Genomic DNA, 14950 nt, shown 5'->3' on the forward strand with positions numbered 1-14950 from the left:
AAGAGAGACTGCGTGTCCCTAATGTCTGATGGTATAACTGTTAATGGTGGAGCTGTTAATTCTTCTAGCCTCCTCTCCCACACATGCCAGGTTCCCCAGAGGAGCAACATACTTCCTATCCCTGGGCTGGCCTTACCCCCTCCTGGGTCAGCTCAGCTTGAACATCCTTTGTCCATGTTGGCTGTTTTTAGCTGCGATAAGTCATCATTTTTTGCAATATTTAACTTGCTGTGCTCTCTCCCCCAACCTCTGTTGATCTTTCTTTTCTGTTGCCTAATTGATTTTCATGTTGGTTTTATTTTTAGAAAATTGTAGCGGCAAGTATATATAAACATATATACGGTGATGTCGTTGTTAAAGCAAAAGCACTTTAAAGACTGTGTACCTGTTTGTGGTTTCCCCACCTTTGGTTTTCACTGAGTTTCACAGGGTGTGCTGTCTGTGGGTCGTGGTCATCTAAATTGTTTCCCAGCCCCTGGGTCTCAGTCTCCACCTGGGGTCTGGGCCAGGGCCATCTTGGCCAGTCACGTTTGCCAGCATCATCTTCAAAAATAATTGATCTGGCCTGCAAATGAGAAATCTCACCTGCGTTTGTACTGTTTGCGAAAACATTTTGGATGGCCCTTTCTGTTGTCCTGCTTGATGCCCTCTTAGCCCCCTCCTGCTGCCCCCTGCCCATGTACCTCCCGCATCCCTTGCTCTGACAGTGGTTTGATGGCTCTCATGGATTTGCCTTTCCCCATCTGGTCATAACATCATCAAGCTGCTAAAATGTCAGATGATGACTGGCAGGCTCGTCTTTGCTCACCCTTGGATGCCTATTGGCTCCTCGAATGGTAAAATGACCCAGCACCCCACTCTTCCTAACCTGGGCAGTGGCTGTTGCCAGCACTGCATCCTTTCCCACTCTCGTTATTGCTGGGGAGGCCAAATGCTTTTGCAGAAGCCATGACTACCTTGTTCTTACTTACGGAAGAGCATGTGAAAAGTTAGCAAGGAGCTCCCTCCCAGGGACCAGTAATGGTCTCTGACCTGGTGACCGACAGCTGTACTCAGCTTCTGGTTGTTCACCCCTCTTTTCCAGGTGCCAACCCTGTTCTGGGGACCAGGTCACTGATTTCTGGACACAGGCTCAGTATTCCCATATACAAAAGCCCTCCTTCCCAGAAGTGTTATGTGCCAGGTCAGATGTAGCTGGAAGGGGCTCTCTCCCACCCCCACCCCCAAAGAGCTTGTTCTCCAGGATGCCTTGAGTTAACTGGTTTGCTTCCTTTCTGGAGTGGAAAACCACATCATCTAAGCCTTTCTGGGAAGACAGGGGGATTAATACAGCAAGTGTAGACTGGTGTCCTTGGTTGCACTTGGGAAGCTCGGGGATTGTTTGGCTCCTATATTTGCTGGGGGCTAACCCAAAATCTGCATCTCAAGAGCCTTCCTGAGAACCCTGTGAGAAGGGGCTGAAGGGGACATCAGGTGCACCCCCGAGATCTAAGGAGACTTCTGGACCCAGGCATACAGTTTGGCCTCCTGGGGCTGAGGTCCTTCTCCCTGTGGGGTTCCCAGCTGAAGACAGTGGCCCTCAGGGTCGGAAGGAGCTGCTGAGAGCCTCCAGCCCAAGCCCAGAGATGGTGCTGGAATCCCCTCTACTGAGGACTGACCACTCAGCCCTGCTGGCTCTCTTTGGAAAACTACCCGGGGAGTGAATCCTTTCCCACTCTCAGCCTCTGAGGGCATTCTGTCATTCATCCCAGAATCCCATAGGGCATCCACTCACCCATGTTCCAACCACAGCCTCCAAAGCCTGCTGTGTTTCCAAGCCTCCTCCATCCTCTGTGGGCAAGATGGAGATGCAGTTAACCCATTTGCATCATCTGGGTACTGAGTCCTCATCAGATCCAAAAGAACCCACTGCTCAGCTGTAACAGCTTGAGTGGGCTTTTCTAGGGGCTCCCCTCTGTATGACTCATCCAGACTAAAAGGAATTTGTTGACGTAAGTGACCATCTGAAGATGTGCCCAGCTTTATCCTGGCTTAGGACTGTAGTTCCCTATTCGAGCAGCACCTTAGAATCACCTGGGAGCTTTTAAAACTACCAACGCTCTGGCATACCCCAGTCCAAGGAGATAAGAATCCTTGGCGTGGGAACTGGGCAACAGATTCTGCAAAAGAGCCAGCCACGGGCAGTTGGAATATGCAGCCCAGGGTAAGAGCTGGCCTACCCTTTGCATCTGGCTGGCATCTGTTGTTTGGGCAAAGCCATCTTCAGGGTCCTTCCAACTTGTAAGATATTCTGGCAACTTGCCCCGCTCCCCAGTGCTGCCAGCAATACCCTGCCTGCAGCAGTGCTCCCTGCCCGGCACGGCGCCAAGGAAAGAAGGGGTTGTCACAGGCTGCACTGGGGGTGCTCGTGGCTTGGTGTGCTGTTTGTTCTGTCCTTCCTTTCTGCATGTTGTGCTGACATGTCCCTCCACGAATGCTGTCTCGTTCTCCTCTTCACTTTTTTTCTTAAGAATATCCAGGGTTTCAAGTTCATAGTCCAAAATGTGTCATACTTCAAAGGTATCAGTTGGAAAAGAGACGTGCACTTCAAATGTCAGTTTGGCCACCGACTTTCCCACATCATGTGGGAGGGGGAGAGGTCCATCAGACTTGCAATGGAATGGGGAGGACAAACAGAAGTTGGCTGGGGCCAGATTGTAGCCAGAGAGTGTCTTCCCTGACCAACAGCCCTCTTATCCTTGCAGGTCTAACACACAAGTTACAGACATCTCAACAGTATCACTGTAGAGTGCTCTGTCTTAGGCACACCCTGGCCCCCTTGAGCAGAGGTAGGCAGGGGCGTGCACGCACACACCCTCACATACTCCCACACCCTCCCACTCCGGCTGCATAGGTGAGATCCAAAAGCCTCATGCACACAGCCTTAGGGAGATTGGGAGGCAGAAGTTTGGCGAACTAATTCCTTCATTTGTTAAAGTCATAAGTTAAAACCATCATCTGCCCCTTTAAGATGTTCTTTGTCTTGAGGTGAGAGAAAAGAAGAGGAAAATAAAAGACGGTGATCGGGGCTTGGACCATGCCATGGGAGGGTTCACCTTCTAAGCATCCCGGGTGAATCAGGGACTCCTCTGAAACCCTGTCAGAACCTATTAGTTCTGGGTTTGTCATCACATTGCTAATTTCATTTCTGATAGGATGTGCCACCAACTGCTTATTTTCCATGAATTTTATGTTTGGTCTCAGGAGGCAGCTCTTAACGAGAGTGAGAATTCAGAACGGAGCCCTTACTTTCCATGTGTCCCCAGGGATGAGAATCACTCAGATCTGTGTGCACATCTACGCGTGTGCATAAATCTCTTAGCTGTGCAGACACACCATGCAGTAGGCTCCCTAGAAACCCTGGGGACCACTCAGCAGTCCCAGGCCCCCAACCAGAGGAGGCTCATTCCTCTGTCGGTTACCAGGTAGACCAGCTACATCAGTGGAGGGAACCCTCCTAAAGGGAACAGAGAGGCCATCACTCCTTGTCTCTTGTTCAGCCCTTACTGTTTTATTAGAGCTTGCTTATAACCTCTCCCCAATCTCTTCAACACTGAGCATCTAAGAAGTGCCAGGCTGCCTGCTGGGCACTGAGGGAAGCAAGGTCCCCACCTGAAGGGGAGGCAGGTGCCCACAGGGTGATGAGCACTGTGGTTCAGCTCTAGGTGGCTGAGCTCTAGGTGCCCAGCCAGACCCCGGGTGAGGTGGAAGTGCAGAAACTCAGGGCAAGCTAGTCCTCAGCTGCCACTTCCCAAGAGTCATACAGGGCTGAGCGCTGTCTCCTCTGACATCGCTCTGGGCTGTAGGCTGGGCGCTGAAGGCTTCTGTGGGGAAACCAGCCCCTCTCTCACTCCCACCGACTTGGTTTGCCCACCTCCTCAGCAGCCCTGCCCAGGTATGTTCCTCAGGAGGCACGTGCGGTGTAGGCTGGTGTCAGTCTATTTGTCCTGTTTGGTAGACTCCTCCTGTTCATCGGGGTTCTGAGTGGCCCGCTCTAGCACAGTTAGTGTCCTGGACCCACAGTTCTGCCTCAGCAGAGAACTAGCCTGCCCATGAGAAGCCGGGTCCCTCTCTGCATGTCTGTCTTTGGAGACAGCTGAGGTCTTGCAGCCTTCTCTTTTACTGGATGCCTGCCAACCTCAGAACATCATGTTCTGGGATGTGAATTAGAGAGTAATGTGTCTGAGTCTATGTCAAAGCCCTTGACTGAGCCCACCCTCAAATCCAGGTTCAGACAGAGCCCCTGGCATTTTCTCAGGGTGGGAACAGCTGTGTTGTCCTAAGACACCAAGCAGAAGTTTTTAAAAAGTGGGGAGGGGCCCGTCCTTCTGAACCACTGCTTCCTTTCCATTCATTAATACATTGTCAATCTTTGATTTCTTAAAGCCAACTGAAAGTGAAAATGTCCCTGTCCCAACTGCCACACCCGGGGTAAGATCAGTGACGAGTCCCCCGGGGCTGGGCCTTTTCCTTGACCATGCTGAATTTCCCACTAGTGTTTCTGTCTTCTCCATGGTTGTCCTTCCAAAATGGTGTCTGCGGTGGTTTGCATTCATCATCAGTGTCCAGTACTCTCGACCAGCCCAGCGTTCTCTTAGCACACTCGACCATGTGGACATGCATGTGCTGTGTGGATGCAGTCTCCCAAGCCCTGTGTTGTTAGCATGTAACTCTTCCTTTCACATCATGCTTTCCAAGGTGAAAAGGCCCTAGAAACACATCTTCCGTTCTTACCTCTGTCACCTTTGTTTGCATCTGTTGCTGTTTTTCTGAAAGTGTTGCATGTTCTACTTTGCATTGGGTTTGACCTCTCCGTGATAACCCTTCAGAACTCTGAAGAGAGCAATAGAATCTCCATCACCTTTTTCCGTCTTTTCCGAGTGATGCGGTTGGTGAAGCTTCTCAGCAGGGGGGAAGGCATCCGGACGTTGCTGTGGACTTTTATAAAGTCCTTTCAGGTAAGAGCCAGGCCAGGGGCTTTTCTGTTGCTCTTAAAGATCACATGTGAGCCAGCGAGTGTCCTCTTGTTGTGGAGGATCCCGACTCCCTTCTGCATGGCCACTGTGACCCTCTAGGTCAATAGAGGATCTGGAACCCGTGGCCCAGCCGTTCTCAGTGAATCAGACAGGATTACTTGCTTAAAGGAAACAGAAGGCAGTAAGGACCCACAGTTGAGGAGAGGTGTAATGTTTTTAAGATGAATAGAGATGGGGAGTCTCCAAGCCCCTCAGTCCTTTCTGGAATGCCCAGTCGTAGAGGATGACGTCTCAGAAATGGCAGGTCCCAGCAGACCTCCCGTAAACTGAACAGCTTCTTGCCAGGATATCTCGTCCTCCTAAGGCTGCTACAGTCCTCTCTGTTGGCTGGGCTGGATCTGAATCAGAGACCACTCCACCTGAGCCAGCACACCATCCCCAATCTCTGCATTACCCAGGACCTGGAAAGATCATAGCACTGAGGACATTTGGGCAATAAGCCAGGCCTTACTTGTTATTTGTGACTCTCCAGGCTGGTGCAGCCTGGTTCTGGTCTGTTTCTGAACCAGGACTGACTCAGCTTCTCCTGTACGTTTTAGTACCCCACCCCAGATATTCTAGTCTTCCAGACTGAATTAACTGGAGACGGAGTACAGATTCTTGTTTAAAATATTCGTCTGTGTAAGAGAATTGTAGCTATGTATAAACATTAGAAAGTGAATCATGAATCTTTTTGACTTTTCAATTTGAAATAAACACATTGACAAGTGAAGCTATCCAAAGACACGGAAAGAAAAAGTTTAAGCTCACCACCACTGAGGTAACTGGTGTTAACATCCCGGGGAGTATTTTTCTGGGTGGGTAAGATTTTTCTCCTTGGGTAAATTAGAAAGGGATGGCATCTGGGGAAGAGGGTAGATCCAGAAACTCAAAGAGGGGAAATCACAGATCTTGGCAGGGAACCTGAGATGGTAGGAAGAACTGGGGATGCAGCTCTGGGGGAGAGTGAGCAGGGCCTCACGTGAGCCTTGGTCTCGGAAAGGGGTCAAATCCCAGACATTTGTCATTAATATAATGTACCAACGTTTTTGAGTGAACTGTTACAAAAATAGATTCATGCAATAATGTTATACTTACTTTTAAGGAAATTATTAAGCTTTTTCTTTTTTAAAAGTTTGGCCACTATGGATAAATTTATTGCACCAAGTGGTAGTTCACAAAAACTGAGAAACAGTGCCAACAGAATTCTTAAGGATTCAGTAATCTAGGAAGAAAAATGCGTATAGGTATGGTGAGGAAAGCCTGGAACTAACCCTGTGGGGTCCTGATCACCGGCCAGCCATCAAGATGGTGCTGCTACACTGGACTGGGCAAGCATTCGCAGATCCAGAGCTGGCACACATTGGGAAGGTTTTTAGCCACTGGCTTTCTGATGACCTTTTGTGGATAAGGGAAAGTAGATGCTTTAACCATGTGTGTTTGGCATTAAGTTCAACAGTCTGGCCACTACCTGGAGGTGCACCATGTGAATAGACATCTTCTGTCACAGGACATGTAGAAAAGTAGTTGAGGAACAGGGATGAGGGGACCAGGGGTCTGATCCCACACATACAGCTGTATTTAATGTTCTTAAGGAGAGACCAGGTTTGGCAACCGCCCAGCCAGCTCCCTTTCTTTTCCCTGATCCAACCCCCAATTCCTGTTCTTTCAGAAAGTGTGCATTTTGAAAAACGCTGCAGCAGCAGCCAGAAAGTGGTTCTTCCCCTTGGCCCCAGTAATTTCACTCCCAAGACCTCGCCTTATGCAGACATGGGTGGTTTTGCACAAAGATATTCCTTTGCAGTGTGACCTACAATAGTCCTTGCCCCCACCCCAAACATGCCCACGAAAGAAAGTGGAAGAGATCTGAATATCCAGTGTTCTGGAATGGTTTGGTCAATTATAATTTAACAGAGGAATCCAATGATGCATATAAACATTGTTATGAGGGCAATATGTCTTCCTTGACACCTTTTTGTTTAGGGTCAGCGTATACTGTTAATGATGGTGGAAAACATATTCTGCCCATAGCTTCGTAACACTAGGTGGTGTGTGCATGCCTGGTATACTCAGGACTAAAGTTATTATGCTGGCTTGGGGTTTAAAAAGTCCTCCTTCAAATGAAACAAGATGGGATCGGGAGGGAGACAAACCATAAGAGACTCTTAATCTCACAAAACAAACAGGGTTGCCGGGGAGAGGTGGGTAGGGAGAGGGTGATTGGGTTATGGACATTGGGGAAGGTATGTGCTATGGTGAGTGCTGTGAAGTGTGTAAACCTGGCGATTCACGGAACTGTACCCCTGGGGCTAATAATACATTATATGTTAATAAAAAAATTTAAAAAATTATATTAAAAAAGTCCTCCCTCACCAGCGATGTCCTTTCAACATAACCCAAAAAAGAGAAGCCCATGGCCCTGTGTTGAGTCTTCATTCTACACCTGAGCAGTCATTGTTGGGGGGGGGGGAGGTGGGCACTGAGCCAACTGCTTCCTTCTTCCAGGCACTGCCCTATGTCGCCCTCCTCATAGCCATGCTGTTCTTCATCTACGCGGTGATTGGCATGCAGGTGAGCACTAGTCACTTACCCCCATGCCCCCTTTGCTGGGTAGCCCCAGATCGGTGGCAAGATGTGCGTTGGCCAGGGAGAACGGAAAGCCAGGGTCCTGATTTTCCAGGCAAGCGTCTGTGCCCGGGGCAGCCAGGCTTAGAAGAGCCGGGAGAGGCTGGGACATGCCACAGACGGCTGGGTTTAGTGGTACTCCTCACCCCCAATCTGGGCCTTGGGAGAATCAACTGATGGAGAATACTCACAGTTGGTTTCAGCAGCAGGAAATGTGATACTGAGAGAAGCTGTAATTGTTCTAGTTTCTGTACTGATGTTACTAAGAATATATTTAATGATACAGAAGTCTGTTGATAGCCTGGAAAGTTATATTTTATCACTGCCAGCTGAGATTCCTCCTTGAAACCACCAGCTCCCAGATGCTGCGGAGGGGGCTGCACTGGGGTCATTATTTGGGATGGGTAGCACCCTTTCAAAAAAGAAGCACGAAGCCGGCCCTTCTGTGACAATGGCTAAGGGGCTATAGGATTCTTCCCTGCTTCTCCAGCATGTGGAAAGGGATTGGGGCTTCATTCATTGCTGAGCCCTCAAGGGATAGGCACAACCTTCAGGAGGAGTGGAAGGTGGAGAGTGGCTTGCTGGACCTCTTGGGGGGGAGGGTCTCTCTGCTACCTGCTCTTCTGTTTGGGATGCTGTCTTTCAGATAAGGGGGGATGCGAGTGTCAAAGCGGTGGGGTGATGCCAGAGCCAAAGGCGTGGCAGCGCTAACTTATCTGAAGACGTAGTAACATTTGCAGTTCGCTAGGGATCTGTTTGGGAGCTAGGAACTGGAGCCCATGTAATTCAGCGTGGGATGCCGTGTGCCCCAAATGGCCTTTTATAACCTGATGTTCTTCTACAAAACAAGAGCTGTCACGGAGACCTGCAAGCTGCCCCGCACACACCACCACCAGTTTGCTCAGGAGGCTTTGCCAGGTTCTTCTAAGATGGCCTGCTCTTCTATAAGTCCCACTGCTAACTTCCCTCTGCCCTTCCAGAAAGGCCTCCCTCCTTTCTGTGGCTCACTGGCCCCCATTCTTGTCTGCAGCCTGATCTTTTGTCTTTGCACACTCCCGTTCTTTTCATTTCCTGGGGCTCCTGGGCCATGTCCCGTCTGCACCTTTGCAGGCAGTGCTTCCTCTGCCCAAACACCTCACCCTCCTGCTCACCTGACTAGCTTCCACTGTGCCTTCAGTTCTGGGCCTAAATGTCACTCCTCCAGAGGCCTCTCCTGACCCCAGCCCCTGGCTGCAGATCCGTTCTGTGCTTCCCTATCTAGCTGGATCATGCCAGCTCTCAGCAGGAGGGGCTGTCTGGTTGCCTGGTAGGAACTCCCTGAGGCGAGGATTTGCCTGACTTGGGCACCGTGCTCCCGATGGTTAGCCTGGGTCCCGCCCCATGTTTGCCGAGCACCCCGAGGAAGCCCTCCTGGCTGTTGATCAAGCTTGTGTTAGTTCTAAATTCACATGTGAATGTTTCGTGGAGAGTGTTTTGGAAGGGAGGAGGTATTATTATTATTATTTGTGGTTTTTTGTTTTTTACAAAATCTTTATTTCCTTAATAATTTCTCCACCTAGATGTTTGGGAAGGTTGCTATGAGAGATAACAACCAGATCAACAGGAACAACAATTTCCAGACGTTTCCCCAGGCGGTGCTGCTGCTCTTCAGGTGATTGAGTCCCACAATGGCACATCTTTCTCTGGCTCTGGGCTCCAGAGTGACTCAGGACACGTGCTCTGTTACAGCACTGCAGCCCCTCCTGGTCGATGGTGGTGGCTTGTTGTGTTTGTTTGTATTCTGGAACAGAGACCGTAGCCTTTCGGTCAGAGGAATTTCACTGGATTGTGGAAACCACTATGGTCATTCAGACTGGCCGTCTTAAGGGTTATCCCTTTGGAAGCTAGTAGGTCTACTGAGGTCACCAGGAAAATGGTCGGATACACACTTACGCATGGGGGCATGCACTTGAACACACCCAAGAACATGGACATTGAGCAGGAACAGAAAGGCCTTTGCACAGCCAACGGGGAATATCCAAGATGCAGAGTTTCAGATTTTGTAGGATTGTTTCTAACCCCAGTTAACTAGCTTTGTAAACAAAATGCCTTGGAGTGAGAGGACTTTCTAGAAATTATACAGGTAATTTCTAACGAGTTTCGTGATTAAATAATGAGTCATTTACAGTTTGGTAGTTTTCAGTTCTTTGCTTTCAAACAGATTGAATGGGGATCTAATCAAGTTGTCGGGTGTTAGGTAATGGAAAAATTATTCAAGATTGTGACATGAACATTGAAAGAAGACACAAAAACATCCATTTATATGGAAAGAATTGGTGTGCTTGTATCAAATGATTTTTTTTAAATCAAAGGGAGCTGTAACAGGGCCTCCACTCAGAGAAGTTGCATTTGAAAATAAGTAGGAATTTCAATTTAGGAATTTTCACTGATTCATACTGGCTTTTCCCCCCAAATCACTTAGGCTTTGCTCTAATTACAAATTTTGTTTTAAAAAAAAAAATTCGTAAAAATGTCATGAAGGTCTAAGCTTCAAATCACTCCTTAGTCTACTAAAGCCCTTTCTCTTCTTAACCTAAACAAGGTGTGCCACGGGTGAAGCCTGGCAGGAAATCATGCTGGCCTGCCTCCCCGGGAAGCTCTGCGACCCTGAGTCGGACTACAACCCTGGAGAGGAGTACACGTGTGGGAGTAACTTTGCCATTGTTTATTTCATCAGTTTTTACATGCTCTGCGCATTTCTGGTAGGTGATCATGACAGCTCTCTTTCTCAACTGACAGATGCTTGTATAGTGTTTGGGATTCAGACCATGGGTGTTGCCCTGTCGAACTACTGTGGGGTGTCATACGTTGATGTGCACTCTAGACTTCACTTGGTGGTGCAAGGTTTTTCTCCAACAGGTGTGTGTTACTAGCACCTTCGTTGTGAACAGGGGTTTGAGGCTCACTAAGAGAGTCTTGGGACAGTCACCACCCCAGCTTCTCAGGGCTGCCAGTGTCTTTACAGAAGTTCCACAGTCACGGCACATAGCAGTGACTCAGCAGTGTGAGGCATTTGGTGGCCATGGAATTATAAAACTGCAGTGTGCCTCGAAAAGGCCAAATGACATGGCCCCTGCCTTCCCCTAGGACTTTACCAAAGCCGTTTTGGAAAGCTGGAAGCCTGTCTTTTTCCCCAAGGTTCTCCAGAAAAAAAGTCTTTTGGGCTCTCTCAGAGAAATGGGTTCCAAATGTGTCATGACCCTTGTAATTAGGAGGCTCTTACTGGGGTCTAACCCCATCCATTCCACTACGGGTGAAGCACCTGTGCTCTGATTTGCTTTTTTCAGATCATCAACCTGTTTGTGGCTGTCATCATGGACAACTTTGATTATCTGACCCGGGACTGGTCTATTCTGGGGCCTCACCATTTAGATGAATTCAAAAGAATATGGTCGGAATATGACCCTGAGGCAAAGTAAGTTGAAAAGGCTTCCATGTGACTTGCGTGAGCTGTTTCTAAAGTGTTGGCTGTGATTTTTGTGCAAGGTGGGCAGGACTGAAAGTTCAGGCCAGACAGCTTTTCCCTGGACCTCACACTGTACTCTGTCTTCAGAGGAAGGATCAAGCACCTCGATGTGGTCACACTGCTCCGCCGCATCCAGCCTCCCCTGGGGTTTGGGAAACTGTGCCCACACAGAGTAGCCTGTAAGGTAAGTGTCCTGTATTGTGTGTCTGATGGCCTCTCTGCAGGGACTCCCTGCGTCATTCAACACACACTAAGTGGCATTCTGCTGAGCCTTCCATCAGGGGCATTGGGGATGCAGAGATGAATCCTGTGTGGTTCCTGTCCTGAGGAGCTATCAGATTTGTAACTCTTAGAGGACACCCTGTCAGCCAATAGTAACAATAGGAAGGGGATTGTGTCACTGGGTGGGCAGATGGAAAGATGACATTTGCATCAGGTCCGGAAGGACAGAAGTGGGAGGGCATTGCAGAAAGGGAACACAGCTCAGATGTGGAGGTCGGAGAATGGCCATCATGTTGGCACATGGAGAGTCACTGGTGTGGCTGGAATGTAAGGGAAAGTGGAGGGGGACTACGGGCACAAGCTGAGCACAGCTCCAAGAAGTCCTCTGTGCCAGGCTGAGTCTCACAGAAGAAGCATCAGTAGAGTTTCATGGTATTAAGTTGCCCCTTGGCGATGGGAGAGTAAACAGGAGACCACCCAGAGAGCTACTGGAGTCACCCAGAGTGAGGTCGGTGGAGGTGGGGACAGAGGAGAGCAGAGCTGAAAGGTGTGCTTAGGAAGTAGGATGGAGAAGACATGGTGCCCTGGATATTTCCTAGCTCAAGTGACCGTGGACATGGTGGCGTTCTCCTCTGTCGCCATGGTGCCTGTCCCCATAAGCCATACGTCAGTGGTGGCCTCTCAGAGTTGGGTCCACATCTCCTATTCCACCCCACCCCACCCCCCCCCTACTTCTGTAGTTTTCACCCCAGACCATGCTCTCTCTGAGACCTAGCTGAGATTTGTTGTTCTTCCATAGAGCTCCCAGGGAATATAGTAGCAACAGAAGAGAATTCCCCTTTCTGAAGCAGACAAGCAAGATTTGCTTACTGGAGCTGCCCCTAGAAATTCATCCAGCCACACAACAGCTGGTAACCTCTCCCCAGGGGTCTAAGACGATTCTGGGTTCAGCCGTTTTACCCAGTGTTGCTGGGCCAACTCTGGGCAGAACCCAGGATAACAGAGTGGAGTCTACAATGTACTGCAGGCTTTCAAAGAAATCTTTGGAGGCAAGCTCATTGTTCTCTGCCCCGAAAGTCCAGAAAACCACATTGGTGGGTCCTTGGGTCTTTGCCCACATCGTTGCTTCTCTGTAGCCTAGACTCTGGACGAAGGTACAGAGAATAACCCACAGAAGTTGACTTTTTTTCATAAATTTTTCAGTACCAACCTCTTTTCTGCTTTCCAAAACTAAGATGGGTTCCAGCTCATGCTGTCGTTTTGTGTTTACTTTTCCAGACTCTTTTATATAAAGGATCTAAGTATCCTTGAGGCACAATACAGTCCATTTTGCTGGTTCAGGAACTTGCCAGGGAAAGCGAATGGACATGCAGTCTCCCATGGCTGCCTGTGCTGGGTTTGGAGATGCATGGTTGATAGTAGGACTAGAAATTTAGGTGGAATGAGTCATGCAAACGTGAGATTCTAGTCCCTTAATAGGGAAGAGAAAAAGTGTTAAAAAATCTCTTAGGACACTTTGCCAGCTCAAAATAAGAAATTTGGAACAATTAACAATTACAAATACCACTTGCTTAGCTCTGATTATGTGCCAGGCATCTCCTGAAATCTTTGCAACCACGATTCCCCTGAATCCCAGCTGGGTGTGCCGTCTGCATCTGCAGCGGAGGTGACCAGGGCCCAGAGAGGGTGTCATTCCTGCAAGCCCCCTCCTCAGCTCCCAGTGCTGGTGTTCAAGGGACCAGAAAGGAGAAGAGAAACAGGAAGTAGGGGTCCTGCTCTGAATGACCAGACAGAGCAACCATGTGGAGTTGTAGGAAACACTCCATGATGGTCCCACCAGAGCAGGGTTCCCCAAAGGACACTCCCTGTGTCAGGAATAGTGAGGACCCAAGTCCCAGGACCCGTGCCTGGCTTGTATCTGTGGTATTGTCTCACCCTCACCGCAGCTTTAAGGATGTGCCCAGAAGGGAGGCCTGACCCCAAGACACGGGGAGGGACAGAAGAGCGCCCGGACAGTCAGGTCTTAAACATTGAGGTTAAAAACAAGCAGAGCATACCATCCGCATGCCAGCATGTGTGTTTCATGACTAAAGCCTTGATCGGTGTCAGCTCCGAGTCCCCCCAGATGGTAGGTCCTCCCCAAGGAGTTGTAGAATTGAACTGTTGACTAGAGTGAGTCAAGGGATAAACAGAGAATCAGCACGGAAAAGGGGCATGGCTGTCATCCATCATTCGCCTTCCATTGAGAAACTTCTTCTGTTTACAGAGACTAGTGGCCATGAACATGCCTCTCAACAGTGATGGGACGGTCATGTTTAATGCAACCCTGTTTGCTTTGGTTCGAACAGCTCTTAAAATCAAGACAGAAGGTGAGCATTCCTGGGACAAGAGGGGAGGGATGCCATATCCCATCTTGCGTTCTCCCATCTGGGCCTTTTCTTGTCAAAGGGGAGGCCCTGAGAAAGGGGGCAGTGAGTGCTGGGCCAGCTGGCTGTGCCTCCCTGCCTTTATGCTTCACTTTGTCCCAGAAAGATTTGCAGTGACTCCTGCCACTGCTCACGACAGAGCAGGAGAAATGTGGTGGACGGAGCAGGGCTAGGGCAGAGACAGGACCACCACAAATGTGCTCACTCCAGCTGTCCCTTTCTGCTGTGTGACCTGCAGAGAGGAATTTCCTGGTGGTGAGCTCTAGCTTCTTTCTCTGTTGAAAAGGAATAAACATGCATCTGTCAGGAGGAGTCCTGAGGCCAAGAGGAGAGGATGTCTGCAGGAGCCCCTCTGCCAGGGGGGAGCAGAGAGCTGGCATCGGGGACCGTTAGCAGCAGCGTCTCCCCTGCTGAGCTCAAACTGCATTGGTCTTCATGGCCACACTCAGTCCTGGAGGGTGGCTGCTGGGGTTGGCTCAGTGATGATGTGAGAGTGAGACAGAAAGCCGATTGCAGCAGGCTGGGGAGTGACAGGAGACGGGAAAGTGGAGGCTGTGAAGGAGCCAACTCTTGACACACTCCGTGGATGAGAGGGAAGAGAGGCCAGCAAGGCACAGCTGTGGTCTGCAGACAGCTCTCTGCTAGCAGCCTCAGAGCACTAGGTGAACCTCTGCATGAAGCCAGTCTTTCCAAGCTCCCAGTCCCCCTGGCAGTGTGCTCACCCATCCCTGGCCCTGACCAGCCTGTCACCATGAGGTAGAAGGCAGGGTGGTCTTAGGGACTGACAGGTTAGCTGAGGAGATAGGCTTCAGCCCATATAATAAAAGACCAGATTTTTGGGGTGCTGACGAGTACCTGCAGTAGGAATTGAGACAGTCTCGTGTGGGTGAATTGGAGGCAGGGTTTGGAACAGGCAGTGGAGGAATAGAAGGCATCCTAGCTGGGGGCAGTGGGGAGGGATAGGCCTTGGCTAGAAGGGTAGGACGAGATCAGGCTGCATAGGCCTTGAATTCCAGAATAAAACACGCTTCCCACCGTGGAGTGACTGTCCAGTAGAAGGCCCACCCACTACTCGCCTGTGACTCCTCCGCTGGAGAGCCCTGGGGTAGGGGAGCCCC

The 14950-nt window shown here is 49.7% G+C and overlaps 1 protein-coding gene across 3 annotated transcripts in view; it reads left to right on the forward strand.

Moving 5' to 3' along the window:
* Nucleotides 1–14950, forward strand: part of LOC111143738 (calcium voltage-gated channel subunit alpha1 D) — a 299470-nt gene that overhangs the window by 255436 nt on the left and 29084 nt on the right. For 2 of the 3 annotated variants that reach the window (XM_022497561.1, XM_022497560.1), the window contains 8 exons: nucleotides 4426–4470; nucleotides 4869–4997; nucleotides 7560–7625; nucleotides 9239–9330; nucleotides 10261–10420; nucleotides 11006–11133; nucleotides 11272–11368; nucleotides 13673–13775. In XM_022497561.1, coding sequence (XP_022353269.1) covers nucleotides 4426–4470; nucleotides 4869–4997; nucleotides 7560–7625; nucleotides 9239–9330; nucleotides 10261–10420; nucleotides 11006–11133; nucleotides 11272–11368; nucleotides 13673–13775 — 820 coding nt within the window. The remainder of the gene's footprint in view (nucleotides 1–4425; nucleotides 4471–4868; nucleotides 4998–7559; nucleotides 7626–9238; nucleotides 9331–10260; nucleotides 10421–11005; nucleotides 11134–11271; nucleotides 11369–13672; nucleotides 13776–14950) is intronic. The other variant, XM_022497562.1, reaches the window with a different exon arrangement.

Source organism: Enhydra lutris, unplaced genomic scaffold (assembly GCF_002288905.1).
Source record: "Enhydra lutris kenyoni isolate GAN:26980312 unplaced genomic scaffold, ASM228890v2 scaffoldscaffold10, whole genome shotgun sequence".
NCBI lineage: Eukaryota > Metazoa > Chordata > Mammalia > Carnivora > Mustelidae > Enhydra > Enhydra lutris.